Raw genomic sequence first — 18,130 nt, 5'->3', positions numbered from 1 at the left:
GCAACAAGAGTGTAGGTTGGTATATCATGGAGGGGCTCTGATGAGATTTAAGGGAGAACTTTGGGTAGAATGAGTTGTTCATAACTCCCCCCCACCCCGCCAAGATTCTGCTCCTGGGGTCCTCTTCCCATCACAGAGGGTCTTTGCAAGGCTGTGTTCAGTTGGCCACTGGGGGAAAGAAACTGGTTTGGAAGAACCAGGTCTAATGCCACGCATGTAACACTCCCCGCCTCCCACACTTACAGACAGGATTACGCCAAGCACTTTCCCTGCAGGAACTGGCTCTCTCTGAAGGGGCGTGGCTGGGAGGAGTGTGAATAAAGTGACACAGGTATGTGAGGTGTAAAAACCCTGTCTGTGTGGGCTCTTATATAAAGGGCCTTCCCGGCCTCTCACGGTGGACGAGACCACGGTAAGCCTGCAAGCTTCCTCTCCCATCTGGGGTCCCACTGGACCTGCACGCTCAGAACTAGGTAAGAGCTGGCTCTCTGAAGAGTTCATTCCTTGCCACCCCCCACCCCCACCCCAGCTCCCTTGAGGACCTCAGGTTCCTGGAACCTGGATCTCCTCAGGGACAAGTAAGGGCTGAGTCCCACTGCCGTGAGGAATGAGCAGGTCTTTTTCTGACATACCTAGCTCCCAGCCCAGCTTCATTTTGGGAGCCCACATATTGTGACTGTCTTCCCTTTATCAGGAAGGGCTTCCCTGGAGGCTCAGATGGTAAAGAATCTGCCTGCAATGTAAGAGAGACCGGGGTCTGATCTCCAGGTGGGGAAGATCCCCTGGGGAAGGGAAGGGCAACCCACTCCAGTACTGATGCCTGGAGAATTCCGTGAATAGGGGAGCCTGGCGGGCTTCAGACCATGGGATTGCAAAGAGTCAGACATGACCAAGTGACTGACACTTTCCTTCTGTCCCTTTATCAGTCCTAACAAGAGGCCATATGCCCAGGGTAGATAATGGGATCGAGACTATTCCCCTAATTAGCCTCTTCTTAAACCAAAGTCTGTATTCTTTTCAAATGGAGCACTGGCAATATGAATGATCTTATCATCAAGAACTAAGCCAGACGAGGTAAGTTGTTCCAAATTGCTTTTTTTTTAATTTCTGAAAGGCAGAGTAAGGTGAAAGCAAGAGGGATTCAGGGACGGGCACAGTGGTATAAAGGACCAGGAGAGGTTCCGGCTGCCTGTCCCAACTGCGTCACTTGCCCACTATGGGATATTGAGCAATTTATTTGCCACTCTGAACCTTAACTGTCATGCCTGTTACCTGGTGGTGATGTATTATGACCCGCCAGGCAAGGCTCTTGTGTGAATTAACAAGGTGAAAGTGAAACACAGGTCATGTGCTTAGCCAGAGTTGGTGTCAAATAGAAATGCTAATTCTCCTCTTTGAGGGCTGGTTGCCCACGTGATAAAATCTACTCAGTTTAGTGTAACAGTTAAAGTCATCCTATGTCTTTGATGATTTATTTTTAAAAGCATTGACTGGGGACTTTCTGTATGGTAAGGACAGTGACAAAGTGTTCTAAATGCACTGGTGGAAACTCACCTCTGTTCTCCTGGTTGACTTTGCCCAGTTAAACTGTGTGATCACCCATTCTTCATGCCATTCCCTGGGCTCTTCCTGAAGCCCAAACGCCCCTGCTCACCAACCCACTCATCTCAGAGTGTCCAGACCTCATGCATATTTAGCCTTGGGTCAGACATCACCTTGTGTGTCACTTAACATGCCCTTTCTCACTGTGTGATCATCTGAGTCTGTGTGGAACGGTGAGATAGAAACTCAGCCCACCGGAGCTGAAAGAGAGTCGACAATCATGTCACCCAACATCTTGATTTTCAGATAAAGGAGCTGAGACCCAGAGAGGGAGAGGGACTTGCCCAAGATCAGGCTGGGGGACATGGTTGGGACAAACTCCAGGTCAATGCTTATTAGATTCCCCCAAAGAGTTGCCTCCAAGTTTTTAAGATGTGAGACTTTCTTATTCACCTTGATCAATTCAACATCTAGTCTAGGGCATGGCTAGTAGTCAGTACCCCCATGAAAGTGCACTGAATGTTGAATGGAGCTGGAGTAACTGAGTGAGGGGATGAGGGCGTGAGGACTGACGGGGTTCAGAGGGTGCAGAAGAGTAAGCGAAGAGCATGAAGTTTCTGGCATTCAAGGCTCAAGCAGAAATGCGAATAGAGCATTGTCTACTGATTCCAAGAAATAGAAGGTTCTTGGATCTCACCCTGAAGCAGGCAGACCTATGCCAGGTGGAGGGGAGGGTCCTCCTCCAGCCCAGCGCTGACTCACCTGCCTTTTGTCAAACAGGTTCCCACCAAGCTGAAGGCATGAGGACCCACGGCCTCACCCTGCTCTCCCTCCTCCTCCTGGCTGTTCCGATGCTCTTGGTGGAGGCCAAAAAGGAAGGAAGGAATAGACATGGCAGCAAAGCCAGCACAGATGAATCGCTTGCTCTGGGCAAGCCTGGGAAGGAGCCGAGGAGCCAGCCAACCAAGCACCCGATCAAAGGCAAGTTCGTCACTCCGGACCACGCTGACTGCAGATGGGAGGTGACCAAGCAGGAGGAGGGCATCGCGCTGAAGGTCGAGTGCACCCAACGGGACAACACGTTTTCCTGTTTCTTCACTGGCAATCCAACCTCATGCCTAGAGTTGCACAAAAACAACGCCTATTGGAAACAAATTGGCCGGAATCTGCGTTCTCAGAAGGTCATCTGTGGTGATGCCAAGAGTGTCCTGAAGACCAGGGTGTGCAGAAAGAAGTTTCCAGAATCGAATCTCAAGCTGGTGAACTCTACTCTGATTAGGATCAAGAAACCCAGCCAGGAGTTAATGGAGCCCTCTCCCATGGCCACGGTTGAAGTGACTACCTCCTCCAGCCCAGAAAAGACCCAGACCATGGCCACCAAAGATCCTCAGTGTGAGGAGGAAGACTTGAAAGACCAAAGGAAGGCAGCCCTGGAGTACTGTGGGGAGACCTGGGGCTCTTTGTGCAAATTCTTCCTCTCCATGGTACAGGGCAGTTCATGCTAATGAGGTTGAAAGAGAACAGGGTCCTTTAGGCAGTGTCACGTCAAAGCCTTTTCATATGCTGTAAAGATCTCCTAACTCCCTGTCAGATGAACATTTGTGCTATGGGTGAGCAATGGACTATTTGAACAGATTTTGCAATTTTTGTCTCTGTGTTTGGAATTTGTTTTGTATTCATTTCCTTAGATGTGATCTTAAGAGGCTATTGTCCTCTGTATTTTTCCATGGCCCACAAAGCTTTGTTTCTATGGGCAGTAAGGACCAGTCTTTGAACTGAATGAGTCAGAGTGGTGATTTCAGTACAGTGCACTTTCTGCCCAATTAAGATAATAAAGCCCTGTGCCTTTTTCAGAAATATGTTCAACCCTTGTTTGATTTCTCTCTGCCTAGTTCCAATGAACTTGCAAACAGGTCCTCATATATCAGTGGAAAAAATATCCTGTTCACCAGCCATCCCAGGTCATCTCATAAAGTGATCCATTCCTGAATCCCTATCTTCACAATTTCAGTCTTTGATCCGTGGTATTTGATGCTTACTGAACTGATTTCAAGTGGGTCACCTGAAGTATCATGTGATGAAGACACCTGTCAGGGGCTCACAGATGGGAGGAGGGGAGGCAGGATTCAAAGCCAGGACATCAACAAACCACATCCATGAGCTGGAGCAACATCCTCTAAGGCTTCAAGTTAGGGCTTCCATCATCACTCGCCATATACAGGACTCCCGAGCTTGGAGAGATGGGCCTGGATAGGTACAGTGCCCTGAGAGGAAGATTCCAGTGTAAGAGGGAAACTCAGGGTGGAACCCCAGAGAGAAGAGGCAGAAACTTCTGGGAGATCTCAGACTGAGCTTAACAGGAGAGGTGATACCAAAGTTAGAGCTTGGAGAGTATCTTTAGGTAGGAAATGGGCAGAATGGAGGCACGATCGCCAGTTGACAGATATATGAAAGCAAAGAGATGAGAATGATCCTAAAAGATGGGAGAGGCCACGTGGGTAGATGATGGTGAAATGCAGGGATGATGTTGTTGTTAGCCATTTACATGCTAGTCTGAAAGATCTGAAAGGGTTTGAATTCAAGAGTTGGGGAGAGAGAAGGATGTAGCCCCAAAGTCATGTCACAATTCCACAATGAACAAAAAGTAAGGAGCGGAAGTTGGCAGAAATACTGATCTCTGGGGTCTTTTTAGAGTTGGTGGCAGGGAGAAATGGCAAATGGGGTGGAAGAGGGCCTCCCACACTCACCAGCCTACCAGGACCTACACAGAGGTTTGTCAGCAGTCCACCCAGAGTCTGACAGCCTCAGAGTACATTTGGATATCATCTTTAACAGCATCAACACAAATAGTTCTCTCTCACTCTCTATGGCCCAGACTCTATGCTAAGTTCTTTCCATGGAGTATGCATGTGTTCATTCATTTATTCATTCACTAGTTCACCCAGAACATCATTCATTGAGCACAGACTCTTGCAGCCTCTGTCCTAGAGACTAGAGAGACAGTAGTGCACCAGCGATGAACACTCTGCCTCCATGGAGCTCCCAGTGGGGAAAGCAACCAAAATGCACAAATATACAAGTGACAGAGAGGAAAAGTCAAGGAGGAGAAAGGGGTGAAGTCACTGGACAGTAACCAGCCTTAGGTGATACAGTCAAGGGAGGCATCTCGGTGGAGGTGATTTTTGAGATTAGATCTAAATGCAATGAGGAATCAAGCCAGGTGACTCTCCTGGGTAAGAATGTTTAAACAGTCAGTGAAAATACTCTGTAATTAATTAATGAGCTGTGAGCTCCTACTATGGATCTAGAGGACAAAAATACCTGCAAACAGGAAAGAAAAAATATTTCTGTCTTAGTGGTGTTTATATTCCAATGACTGGACCCCACTTGGTGTGTTCAGAAACATCAAAGACTGCAATATCATTGCAGAGCAGAGCCCAGGACCTGACCTGTGAACTTGGCCCCCACTCCCAAGAGAACTTAACCAACGTCCAGACACTCCCTAAGCTCCTCCTCACCACACCATGGCAAGAACACTTCCCCTGAAGGTATAAACAGAGTGTGGCTCCCCTCTGTCACTCAATTCTATGTAGTCCTAAGATAGGAAAAGACAATTAGACACTTCCAAGGGTCATTAAATAACAACTCTGATCTGGTCTGGGTGATATAAACATTGGAGAATCGACTAGACCTGACTCAAAGCCAGCAGAGCTGGGAGGAGGTTGTTTCCGATATGGCAGAGTCAGTTGCACCTGAGCTGGAGGTTTGCCTCTGACACCTCCCGACCAAGGTCTCTGAGCTAATTATTCAACTGTCTGAGCTCCAGTAGGGCTTTCCTGGTGGCTCAGTAGTAAAGAATCCTCCTGCCAATGCAGGGGAACGTGGGTTCGATCCCTGGGTTGGGAAAATCCCTTGGCAGAGAAAATGGCAACCCCCTCCAGAATTCTTGTCTGGGAAATCGGGCAGAGGAGCCTGGTAGGCGAGAGTTCATGGTGTCGCAGAAGAGTTAGACACGACTTAGTGACTGAACAACAACTGAGTTCCAGTAACGTCATCTCAACAATGAAGACCATTTGGGTGAAACTAGTACTGCTGGAAAAAGGAATAAGACAGGAAAAGGAAAGAAGGAAGGAAGGGAGAAAAGAAGGCAATGGGGAGGAGACAAATAATAATAATAAAGTCTGTTGATAGTGCCACTGGATTGCTTAAACCGAACCAACCCAGAAGATGCTCTGCCTTCAGAATTTGCAAATACCAGAGTTAATGAATTCAACTTATTATTAAAATTTTGTTAACCAGCATAATGAAATCACCTTCAGACATGTTGAGAGACTTGCACTAGTCTAGTCACTAAATCTTAAGTGCCCAGTGCCCCATGGCTTACATTGTGGGTGTTTAGCACTATTGATTGTCTAAAGTCCACAGCACAAGACTGGTTTGTGAATGGAGCTCAGAACTTCCTTACGTAAACTCCTAAAAGTGGAAGTTGATCTTTTTTCTAACATGATCAGCAAAGGCCAGCAACCCTTACTTAAGGGTGGTGGGTGCCAGTGGCTTTGTCCCATTCTCTTTTTTATTCCCAACCAACTAACTGGGAAGTGTTTCATCCTGATTTTCTAGATGGGGAAACAGGCTCAGGCTGAGCCTGGGAGGAAGCTGTGTCTAGAGGCCCCCAAGCCCTTTCTGCCTCCGCAGCTCAGGATTTCTTCCCTGGTTGAGAGAAGACGGGCATTTGTGGTCTCTAGACATGGACCATGCCATGACATACGCAGGAGGCATCCATCTGATCCACGTGTGCAGCCCCTTCTGTGTTCTTACAGAGAAAGTGCTAGAAGCTCCAGCTTCCATTTGTCTTTGGTCATAGTCACATTCTGAGGGGGGATGTTTTTAAAACAAATTTAAAATATTTTAAAAGCCAACACAGACTTTACATTAGCTTCTATCTAACTTGGCACTCCATATTTTCTCTCTCTGAGGAAGGCATGGCAACCCACTCCAGTATTCTTGTCTGGAGAACCTCATGGACAGAGGAGCCTGGCGGGCTACAGTCCAGGGGGATCACAAAGAGTCAGACACAATTAAAGCAACTTAGCACAGCACAGCCCATTTTCTCAAAGTGGAGGAGCCAGCGTGTGTATGTGTGTGTGTGTGTGCACGCGGGCGTGCACGCTTGTACTTGTGCTGTGTCCCTGAAGGAATGATTTTCTGGGTAGCAAAAGACTGGACACTCTCAAGTCAGTGAGATAGAAATTCTGCATCCCCTAAAGCTGCTCAGTCATGGGGATGTCTCTGGTTCCTTATAAAACTACATCTTAGCAGAAAAAAAAAAGAAAAGAAAGCGGAGCTCTTCCCTGCAGTGGCTTGGCTACGTGCTGCAGTGAACCACGATGAAACCAGTGCCGACTTGAACCTCCGGAATCCAGCGCATCTGACCTGGCCTCCTACCCAGACACCTCTGCACTGGCCTCCCTCCTAACTCGTTTTTGGCAGGACATGCAAAGGAGGCAAAGTGTTCAGGGCTGACAAACGCAAGGGCAGGCATCACCTACGGGGTTGGTTCTCGTAACACACCACGCTGAATGCCTGCTTGGTGATCTCTCACTCAAACATCTTCCATGAGCAATACACAAGAAAGTATTCATTTGGAGGCCTGCTAAGTGAGGTGTCAGGATGCTGGGGGCAGAGAAGATTCCTTCTGGATGTTGGGGGCTGGTGAGTTTGGGGTGGTTTTCCTGGAGGAACTTCTCATCAGGTAGTTGGATACGTGGGTAATAACATGGCAAAGGTGCTTTCCATTCTGTCTGTCACTACAGCCCCAGCCCTTAGGGCCCAGCCCAGCACATAAGAAGCCCTCCAAAAATCTTGGCTGAGTAAATAAAAGAGGAGAGAAAGGAAGGCAAGAACAAAGACAGTAGACTTCAGAGTAAAAGAAAACTTGAGTTTCTAGGTGTGGGACCTGAAACAAGTCATATTTTCTGTCTCAGCCTCAGTTTCTCCATCTATAAAATGGGTCTGAGAATATCCATCCAAGAAGAATTAGACATCACTTAATTAAAGTTTGGTTCCAAATAGGAAAAGGAGTACGTCAAGGCTGTATATTGTCATCCTGCTTGTTTAAATTATATGCAGAGTACATCATGAGAAATGCTGGGCTGGAAGAAGCACAAGCTGGAATCAAGATTGCCGGGAGAAATATCAATAACCTCAGATATGCAGATGACACCACCCTTATGGCAGAAAGTGAAGAGGAACTCAAAAGCCTCTTGATGAAAGTGAAAGTGGAGAGTGAAAAAGTTGGCTTAAAGCTCAACATTCAGAAAACGAAGATCATGGCATCTGGTCCCATCACTTCATGGGAAATAGATGGGGAAACAGTGGAAACAGTGTCAGACTTTATTTTTGGGGCTCCAAAATCACTGCAGATGGTGACTGCAGCCATGAAATTAAAACACGCTTGCTCCTTGGAAGGAAAGTTATGACCAACCTAGATAGCATATTCAAAAGCAGAGACATTACTTTGCCAACAAAGGTTCATCTAGTCAAGGCTATGGTGTTTCCTGTGGTCATGTATGGATGTGAGAGTTGGACTGTGAAGAAGGCTAAGCGCCGAAGAATTGATGCTTTTGAACTGTGGTGTTGGAGAAGACTCTTGAGAGTCCCTTGGACTGCAAGGAGATCCAACCAGTCCATTCTGAAGGAGATCAGCCCTGGGATTTCTTTGGAGGGAATGATGCTAAAGCTGAAACTCCAGTACTTTGGCCACCTCATGCGAAGAGTTGACTCATTGGAAAAGACTCTGATGCTGGGAGGGATTGGGGGTAGGAGGAGAAGGGGAAGACAGAGGATGAGATGGCTGGATGGCATCACTGACTCAATGGACGTGAGTCTGAGTGAACTCCAGGAGTTGGTGATGGACAGGGAGGCCTGGTGTGCTGCAATTCATGGGGTCGCAAAGAGTTGGACACGACTGAACGACTGAACTGAACTGAACTAAAGTCTAGAGCATGGACCTTACACAAACAGATCCTTAAAACTTTATATCAGTGAATGAATGAATGAGGCAATTGACTGAGGGAAGAGACCAGGAGACAATTCTCTAAGAAGGTTGCACATATAATAAAAAATAAAACATACTTAAAAGTTTTCCACCCCCCCAAAAAAGAAAGAAAACGTAGGTTGCACAAGACTCAAAATCTGCTGTGCCAAAGGTCTGACTGTCAAAGGCAGCCTGACTGTTCGTAATCTACTCCCAAGGACCACGCTCTCCCCAACAGCGCTTGAGCATCTCACATTTGCGGCCTGAATGAGAGGACTTTCCGAGGAGTAGGAGGAAGTGAAGACACAGCTGGTTCTTTAGGACCGCTTTGGAGCTTTTTTACCAGCCTTCCAGCTCACTTGCCAGGCTCCTCCCCTCCCCTCCTTCGGTTCTACCGCTTGAGGGCTCTGGGGCTCAGCCCAGCACCTGGTTCCCCGGTCATCTCCCCCAGTGTCTCTGTTTTATATACCATCTGCCCACTCAAAATTCCCACATATACTTCTTTGGTGAAACCTGTTTAGGTTGAAGAGCATAGGAACAAAGCAAAATAACACAAGCAGTCTTCTTTTTGTAAATTTTTAAATTTTGTATTGGGGCATCACCGAATAATCCTGTTGTAACAGTTCCAAGTGAACAGTGAAGGGACTCAGCCATATACCCAGGTATCCATTCTCCCCCAAACTCCCCTCCCATCCAGGCTGTCACACAGCAGTGAGCAGAGTTCCCTGTGCTATACAGTAGGTCCTTGTTGCTTAGCCATTTTAAATAAAGCAGTGTATACATGTCCATCCAAACTCCCTACCTATCCCTTCCCCCACAACTTTCCCCACAGCAACCATAAGTTTGTTCTCTTAAGTCTGTGAGTCTCTATCATAAGCAGTCTTCTTAATTGTATGAGTCAAATAACAATTCCAGATAATCAATAGAAATAAGTTGTTCAAAGAAAGGAGTAATGCGTTAAACAAAGCAGAAAACCATTTTTGAGCAGTAGGGGATTTAGCAAAGAAAACGTCCCTCAATGAATGTTTTTGTACATCAACTCCTAAAGCCATTAACTTATTGGCAGCAGTAGTAGGAACAACAGCATGTTCTGTCAAGGTATAATTGCATTTATGGATGAAATTTTGTAATTCTTTGGTTCCTTGCAAAATCTTACATAAGGATTCTAAGGGGAAGCTAATATCAAGAATAGAAAGAGTAGGGAATAACATTTGGGTCCACAATACCCAAGGTCTCATGGGGGAATGTAATAAGTGGTCCCCTTCCGATTAAAAGGTGGGCTTCCCTGGTGGCCCAGAAGGCAAAGAGTTCACTTGCAATGCAGGAGACCCAGGTTCAGTCCCTGGGTCAGGAAGATTCCCTGGAGGAGGCCATGGCAACCCACTCCAGTATTCTTGCTTGGAGAATTCCATGGACAGAGGAACCTGGTGGGCTGCAGTCCATGGGGTCACAAAAAGTTGGACATGACTGAGCAACTAACACTTTTCCAATATAAAAGATCAACATATGTTCAGGTCAGTTCAGTCACAAGACGTGTCTGACTTTTTGCAACCCCATGGACTGCAGCACACCAGGCTTCCCTATCCATCACCAACTCCCTGAGGTTGCTCAAATTCATGTCCATCGAGCTGGTGATGCCATCCAACCATCTCATCATCTGTCATCCCCTTCTCTTCCTTCCTTCAGTTTTTCCCCCCAATCAAGGTCTTTTCCAACGAGTCAATTCTTCCCATCAGGTGGCCAAAATATTGGAGTTTCAGCTTCAGCATCAGTCCTTCCAATGAATATTCAGAACTGATTTCCTTTAGGATGGGCTGGTTTGACCTCCTTGCAGTCCAAGGGACTCTTAAGGGTCTTTTCCAACACCACAATTCAAAAGCATCAATTCTTTGGCGCTCAACTTTATGGTCCAACTCTCACATCCATACATGACTACTGGAAAAGCCATAGCTTTGACTAGACGGAACCCTGTTGGTAATGTCTGTGCTTTTTAATATGCTATCTTGGTTTGTCATATATATTTTTTTCAAAGGAGCAAGCGTCTTTTAATATCAAGGCTGCAGTCACCATCTGCAGTGATTTTGGAGCCCAAGAAAATAAAGTCTGCCTCTCTTTCCATTGTTTCCCCATCTATTTGTCATGAAGTGATGGGACCAGATGTCATGATCTTAGTTTTTTGAGTGTTGAGTTTTAAGCTAGCTTTGTCACTCTCCTCTTTCACCTTCATCAGGAGGCTCTTTAGTTCCTCTTCGTTTTGTGCCATAAGGGTGGTGTTATCTGCATATCTGCGGGTGTTGACATTTCTCCCGGCAATCTTGATTCCAACTAATGGTTCATCCTGCCCCGTATTTCCCATGGTATACTCTGCATATAAGGTAAATAAGCAAGGTGACAATATACAGCCTTGGCGTACCTTTCCCAATTTGGAACCAGTCCATTATCCAACAAGTGTTAGGCATCCAGAAAAAGGGTTTCCTAACTGATAAGAGGTCATTTCTACATCACAGGTTATAATACAAACAAACTGAGGGGCTATCTTTAAAAAGACATCACAGGATTTAGGAAAAAGTCAATTCGCAATAGTGGATGGAATTCTCTAATAAGTAGGTCTCCCAAGTAAAAGAAGTAGATCCATACAGCAGTCCTTTGGTAGCTTTATCTTAATCTGTCAAAAAGTGGGTATAGTTATGAAAGTCCAAATAATTTCCAGTGAAAAGAGGCAGCCAATATTCCTCTCCAAAAACAATAGGTAATACATGAAAATTGGCACATGAAACTCATATTAACTATACTATATGGTATGAGCTCCTTGGTACCAGGTGTCAGTGCATTCAGTAATGCCTTCAGGGATAAATACCCAATGATCATCAGGAACCCAGTCTCTAAATAATTTTTTCCCATGATGTGTATTAGTAGGGGCTTCCCAGGTGGCCCTAGTGGTAAAAGAATCGGTTTGCCAATGTGGGAGATGCAAGAGATGCAGGTTCAACCCCTGTAGGAGGAAACCTACTCCAGTGTTCTGGTCTGGAAAATTCCATGGACAGAGGAGCCTGGTGGGCTACAGTCCATGGGGTCACAAAGAGTAGGACACGACTGAGGAACTGAGCATGCAATTGAGCACACGTGGATTAGCAGACATTACAATTCCTTAGGCCTTATCCTTTTGAAAAAGGTAATATAACAGTTGCATTGAACAAGCAGTCCAATCAAACATGTCAGTTAAGGATTTATTTTGGTGTAACTGAAGGAGAAGAAGGCATCAGAGGATGAGATGGCCGGATGGCATCACCAATGCAATGGACACGAATGTGGGCAAACTTTGGAAGATGGTGATGGACAGGGAGATCTGGCTGTTCCAGTCCGTGGGGTCGCAAAGAGTAGAACATGAGGGGGCGACTGAACAACAACTGAAACATTACCGAGTCTGTAAATAATTGTAAAAAGTCTTTGTCATATGTTCACCTAAGTTCATGTGGTTCTGACGTTGCGGTGGGGGTGTAGTCCCTAAGTCATGTCTGGCTCTTGTGACCCCATGTAGCCCTCCAGGCTCCTCTGTCCATAGGATTTTCCAGGCAAGAATACTGGAGTGGGTTGCCATGCCCTCTTAAAGGGGATCTGCCTGACCCAGGGATTGAACCCATGTCTCTTATGCCTCCTGCATTGGCAGGAGGGTTCTTTACCACTAGGGCCACCTGGGAAGCCCATGTAATCTGACAGGTAAATTGTGTCCGTAGCTCTTCACAGTCAAGAAAGAACAGGCCATGTTTTCTGGGCAGGGAAGGTATGCTGATTTGGGATCTGGCTCATGTTTCTCCAGCTGAAGACCCTTGAAGGCTGAGGCATGAATCCACATTACGGGCAGACTTCCAAGAATAGTTTGTATGTTGCTTTTTGTCCCAGACGTCCGCATTTCTGTGCCCACAAAGTCAAACCTTTTAAGTCACTGGAGTCTGGATAGACTTCCTCTGCTTGGATTCAGGTTTGTTCAAGTCATATCCAGACTAGAACAGTGCTGGGAAGTCCCTTGTTAACAGCAGTCTGGGGTCCCAGCTGGGAGAGGGGCCTAGGAGTTGCATCCACTCCACAGGTGAGATTTCCTGTATTGCGCATTTTGGATGGTTACAGCATCCTTGGCTTCTACTCCCTAACTGCTTGCAGCAACCCTCCCCACGTTGTGACAACCAAAAATATCTCCAGAGGTTGTCACATGTCTCCTGGAGACAAAATCACTCTGATACAGAACAACCGAACTAGGGGGAAGTCATAGCACATTGTCAATTCGCTCAGGTTTATGAAACAACATGCATACTGCTGGGGGCAGAGTGGGTGGAGAGAGACAAGTGCAAAGGTGTGAATTCTACAGACAGTCCCACCTGCTGGGGTTTTCGAGGCTGAGCACGGCATGGAGAATGAGAGCTTGCTGCTGTTCAGCCATCCCTGGTCTCCTAGTGTTTCAAGTTACACATTTTACTTTGCTCTAAATTCAAACCAGTGACTTTTTCAGGTACTCAACCACAGAGAGGTCATAAAGGCAATTTTTAAAAAAACATTTTATTGGAGTGAGTTCCAAAGAATTGATACTTTCAAATTGTGGTGCTGGAGAAGACTCTTGAGAGTCCCTTGGACTCCAAGGAGATCAAACCAGTCCATCCTAAAGGAAATCAGTCCTGAATATTCATTGGAAGGACTGATGATGAAGCTCCAATACTTTGGCCACCTGATGCAAAGAGCCAACTCATTGGTAAAGATCCTGATGCGGGATAGATTGCGGGCAGGAGAAGGGGGCAACAGACAATGAGATGGTTGGACGGCATCATTTGAGCAAACTCCGGGAGATGGTGAAGGACAGGGCAGCCTGGTGTGCTGCAGTCCATGGGGTCACAAAGAGTCAGACACGACTGGGCGACTGGACAACAGCAACAATGGAGTTGCTTCACAATGCTGTGTTAGTTTCTGCCACACCGCAAAGTGAATCAGCGGTATGTGTGCATATAGTCCCTCTTTTTTGGATTTCCTTCCCATTTAGGCAATTTTGACTAAAGTCAGGTTTTGCAAACCCAGGCCTGACCCCAGACCCTGGCTACCATGCCACCATGTGACTTGGGAGTGGCACTCCTGTACACGTGACAGCCCCCATTGAAATCAGCCTAGGTGGGGGCTCCTCCTCTTACAGGAGGGCCCCCAGAGCATCTAGGGCCCCTCAAGCCTCTCCTTCTGCACCCACTCCCCCTAGCATGAGTGTTCTGGAATTGTCTTTCTTGAAACTGGCCGCAGGGTTTGCTCTAAACCTGAAGCCTGAGGGCACCCTAGGGCTGCCTAGGAGCCCTAGGAACCCAGAAACCCAGAGGGGCCACCCCAGAATGGACAGCATCGTTGTCAGGGAAGCTTGAGGCTGGAGACCTCAGAATCTGGGAGCCAGGCAGGACCAGGGGCAGAAGTGGGCGTGACCAAACAGGACAAAGCATCTATTATTTATTTGGCGAGTCCTGTGTGCTAGGCAGTGGGACCCAAGCTTGGCTGCAGGTTAGAATCATCTGGAGGAGGGGGTTTTAGAAAACCCAATGTCCAGGCTGCTCCCGCATCAATGACATCAGAATCTCGGGGGTAGGCGGCTCAGAGATTTTCAAGCTCTGAGAAGAGCTGTGATGCGTAACAAGGTTGCACTCTGAAGGGCGTTGCTCAAAGTGCTGTCCCTGTTCCGTTTCACCCTCTGATTTCATCCTCACCGCTGTCCTATCGTTGGGCCTCCCCGACGGCTCAGTGGTAAATAGTGAAGTTGCTCGGTCATGTCTGACTCTTTGCAACCCCATGGACTGTAGCCCACCAGGCTCCTCCGTCCATGGGATTTCCCAGGCAAGAACACCGGAGTGAGTTGCCATTTCCTTCTCCAGGGGATCTTCCCCACCCAGGGATGGAACCCAGGTCTCCCACATTGCAGCCACCAGGGAATAATCCACCTGCAATTCGGGAAATGCAGAAGATGTGGGTTCGATCCCTGGGTCAGGAAGATCCCTGGAGGAGGGCATGGCAACCCACTCCAGTAAGCTTACCTGGAAAATTCCATGGACAGAAGAGCCTGGCAGGCTGCAGTCTGCAGAACTGGACACGACTGGAGCGACGGGGCATGGCTGTATTGTCACGCCTGTCCTACAGATAAGGAACCAGGCTACAGGGAGACTCAGCACTGGCCTGAGTGAGAGTTGGCACCAGGCAGAGGCCACTTCCAGAGTCCAGTCTTCCCAGCATCATTACAGACACGAAGGCACCCACTGTGTAGCAGAAACAGCAGGGACCTGGGTTTGAACCCTGCTTCTGCCCCCGCCCCCCAGTGCCTGTGGGGTGGGATTCTGGGCAAGTCATTTCATTCCTTTGATTCTCTCGGCCTCTTATCTGCAGAATTGGGGGCAGCAGGGGAGGCTGTGAGGGGGCAGGTGTTGTCATTCTTATAGAATATTGGAGGATTCCATGAGATGATGCTTATGAAGATCCTTAGAGCAGTTTGGTGCACAGTTCAGAGCTTGATTGCTTATCCTTATTATTAGATGATGTGGCCAAAAACGGGTCAGCAGCTGCGACGGTACGTGAGAAGGGAGCATCCCTTGAAACAAGAGTTATCAGTCAAAACCCTGAGGGGCTGCAGGACAGGCGGCAGGAATGGGAAGGGAGGGCAAGGCTGGGGCTGAGGCCAGGAGGGGTCCAGCAGTCCAGTGGGTGGGGACCAGCAAGAGGGGACGGGGCAGGGCGGCCGGGGGCGTGTGAAGGGGCCACGGCAGACGGTGCACTGCGTCACCCACATTCCGTCCCCCATGCTCCTGATCACGGGTGAACGCAGCGTCAGCCCAGCGGGGAAGGTTGATGGCCATTCCCGCTTCCCTTGGCACCCCTTTCCTTCTTCCTTTTTCCCCCCAACCTGTGCCAGGCTTCCCTGTCCTTCACTCTATCCCAGAGTTTACTCAAACTCGTGTCCATGGAGTCGGTCATGCCATCCAACCATCTCATCCTCTGTCGTCCCCTTCTCCTCCTGCTCTCAATCTTTCCCAGCATCAGGGTTTTCCCCAGTGAGTCAGCTCTTCGCATCAGGTGGCCAAACTATTGGAGCTTCAGCTTCAGCATGCAAACCTTCAGCCAAGGGTAGTGTTGATTTTTTTGGTTGCTTGTGTTTCTAAACTTTTCGTTTTATATTGGGGTATAGTCAGTTAACATGTTGTGATAGTTTCAGGCAGACAGCAAAGGTGTGCATGTATCCATTCTCCCCAAACTCCCCTCCCATCCAGGCTGCCCCGTAACACTGAGCAGAGTTCCCTATGCTATGTAGTAAGTTCTTGTTGGTTATCCATTTTAAATATAGCAGTGTGTGAGCAGGATCCGTTTAAAAGGGGACATTAAAAGAGGGAAGAGGGAGTGAGGAAAAAAGGATGTGCCATTCATTTCTGATAATTCAAAAGTAATACTTGTGTGTTTAGTAGGTCACAAGTCCTACTTTTTGATACTTGTACATGATAATAAGAACTATTACACAACAAACCAACCAGAACGTGTGAACAAGTAAAAGAAAGAAAGAACACAACCCTATCCACGTGACACTGTTTGTACTTGTGTGCATACCCCTCACCTCCTCCTTTAGACACGTGTAAAAATAATTTTAATTCAATCATATTATCACATGCTTATAACTTGTTTTTTCACTTAAATCATCATGAACAAAAAAAAATAGTTATGAAGATCTTTGACAATATGCTTGTTTCTGAAACACAACTTTTCCTAAGCTTGAACCACTTCCAGTGTGGCGTATAACTTAGGATAGGACCAACCCACTGTCAGAAGATTAGATTGTTGCCAACTGTTTGTTATTATAAACAATGCTCTTAGAAACCATCTTTAATGATGAATCTTTTCTTTTTAACATTTAGAAGTTTTTCCTTATCTTTCCTTTTTAACATTTAGAAGGTTTTTTCTTTAGGATAAATTCTTAGAAAGTAGATCGCAAAGTCCAAGATTTTGCTTTGGAAAGACCCTTTCTTATTGAAATATGCAAACACTCACAAGTAAAGCAAGGAGTGTCACGGACGTGTAAGCACCCTTCACCCAGATTAAACAACTGTCAGCTCAGGGCTAATCTCCTTTTATCCTCTCCCTTGGCATGTTTTGAAGCAAATCCCAGACATACATCATTCCATTCATAAATATTTCAACACGTATCTCCGAAACATGAGGCAAGAGCAGTCTCGTTTTTAAAGCTCCTGGGCGATATTACCAAGCTGCCTGCCAAAAACAAATTCTGCAATAATTTTCATTCCCACCATCAGCTTAAGAAGGTGGCGATTTCTCACTTTTGTCAACCGGTATCCCTTGCAGGGGAAAAATATGGAACACACAAAGCCAAAGCAGAGAGTTCAATAAAGGTGATTTTGAATAGGGAGCCAGTGACAAGGACAGTGGAAAAGCTGCAAGGACGAACAAAGTAGAGTGACACAGTCTGAGAGCCAGAAGCTTCCCACGAGCAGCCGTGGGATGGAGGGATAAAGGGAACAGGTGAAGCAAGCAGAGCCCAAGGGCCAGGACACCCACCTGGAGCCAGAACACCCCCGCCCCACCCGAGAGATAGAGTCAGTGCCTGCAGGAGATGCATCAGAAGCAGACAGAGTGTTGCTGGCCAACATCTTGGCCTTCTCTGCCCACTGAAGCCGAATTAAAAAATACGAGACAGAGTGTATGGAAATAAAAAGGTGGCTTTAATCTTCAGCCAGAGGAGAGGGCAACACAGTAGGCTCGTGTTGTAGGCAACACAGGGGCTCAAAAACTGTGCCCCCCAAACCCCGTGAGGAGCCTAGGGGCTTATATAAGATGAGGGGTGGCAGTCAGGTTTTGGCGCAGTTTAGGCTCAGAGGGTAAAGCATCTGCCTGCAATATGGGAGACCCAGTTTCGATCCCTGGGTCAGGAAGATCCCCTGGAGAAGGAAATGACAACCTGCTCCCGTATTCCTGCCTGGAGAATCCCATGGACAGAGGAGCCTGGTGGGCTGCAGTCCACAGGGGCGCGAAGACTCGGACGCGACTGAGAGACTTCACTTTGCCATCAGGAGTCGGTGGTAAGGACAAAGGCGTTAGGAGCTGGGTGTCTTCCTCTTGCATTGTTCCAAAGACAGCTATAGACTGGCATCCGTTAGCCAGTAACTGAGTCTGCAGTTCGGTGGCCTCCTTTCTGATATATGACTACAAGGCGAAGGGTGTTGTGAGAGTAAACACCAGATAGGGGTGTGTTTAGCATAGCGTCAAAGGAAAACATGTGAATTACAGCTCCTGCAGAGTAAGGGGGCAGAAAAGCAAACTCAGTTCCAGACATTCAGAGATAGGAGCAGTTAAAGTGAAAAACCAAACAAAAAGAAACTAGGAATGTTCAGGCCTGCTATTGTTCTCTTTATCTTCTTTGTTTTCAGGGAAGGGAAAGAGAAAAACTCATTCCTCTTCTTCCCTTTCCACTGCCCCCAGCAGTGAGCAAGGCCCCAGTTTCCCGACTCCGCCCCTTTGCTCCACCAGCCACTCCTAACCTGA

General features: G+C 47.2%; 1 protein-coding gene across 1 annotated transcript; it reads left to right on the top strand.

Annotated features, from left to right (window-relative positions):
- Positions 1 to 348: 348 nt before the first annotated feature.
- Positions 349 to 3,401, top strand: LOC133249882 (fibroblast growth factor-binding protein 1). Its single transcript, XM_061420874.1, has 2 exons — positions 349 to 473; positions 2,323 to 3,401. Exon 2 carries the CDS (start codon positions 2,343 to 2,345, stop codon positions 3,045 to 3,047), a length of 705 nt encoding a protein of 234 aa, XP_061276858.1. The 5' UTR covers positions 349 to 473; positions 2,323 to 2,342; the 3' UTR covers positions 3,048 to 3,401.
- The last annotated feature ends 14,729 nt before the right edge of the window (positions 3,402 to 18,130 follow it).

The sequence above is a fragment of the Bos javanicus genome, chromosome 6, assembly GCF_032452875.1.
Source record: "Bos javanicus breed banteng chromosome 6, ARS-OSU_banteng_1.0, whole genome shotgun sequence".
NCBI classification, from domain to species: Eukaryota; Metazoa; Chordata; class Mammalia; order Artiodactyla; family Bovidae; genus Bos; species Bos javanicus.
The sequence above is the reverse complement of the archived record's forward strand: the minus strand, read 5'-3'. Positions and strand labels throughout refer to the sequence as shown.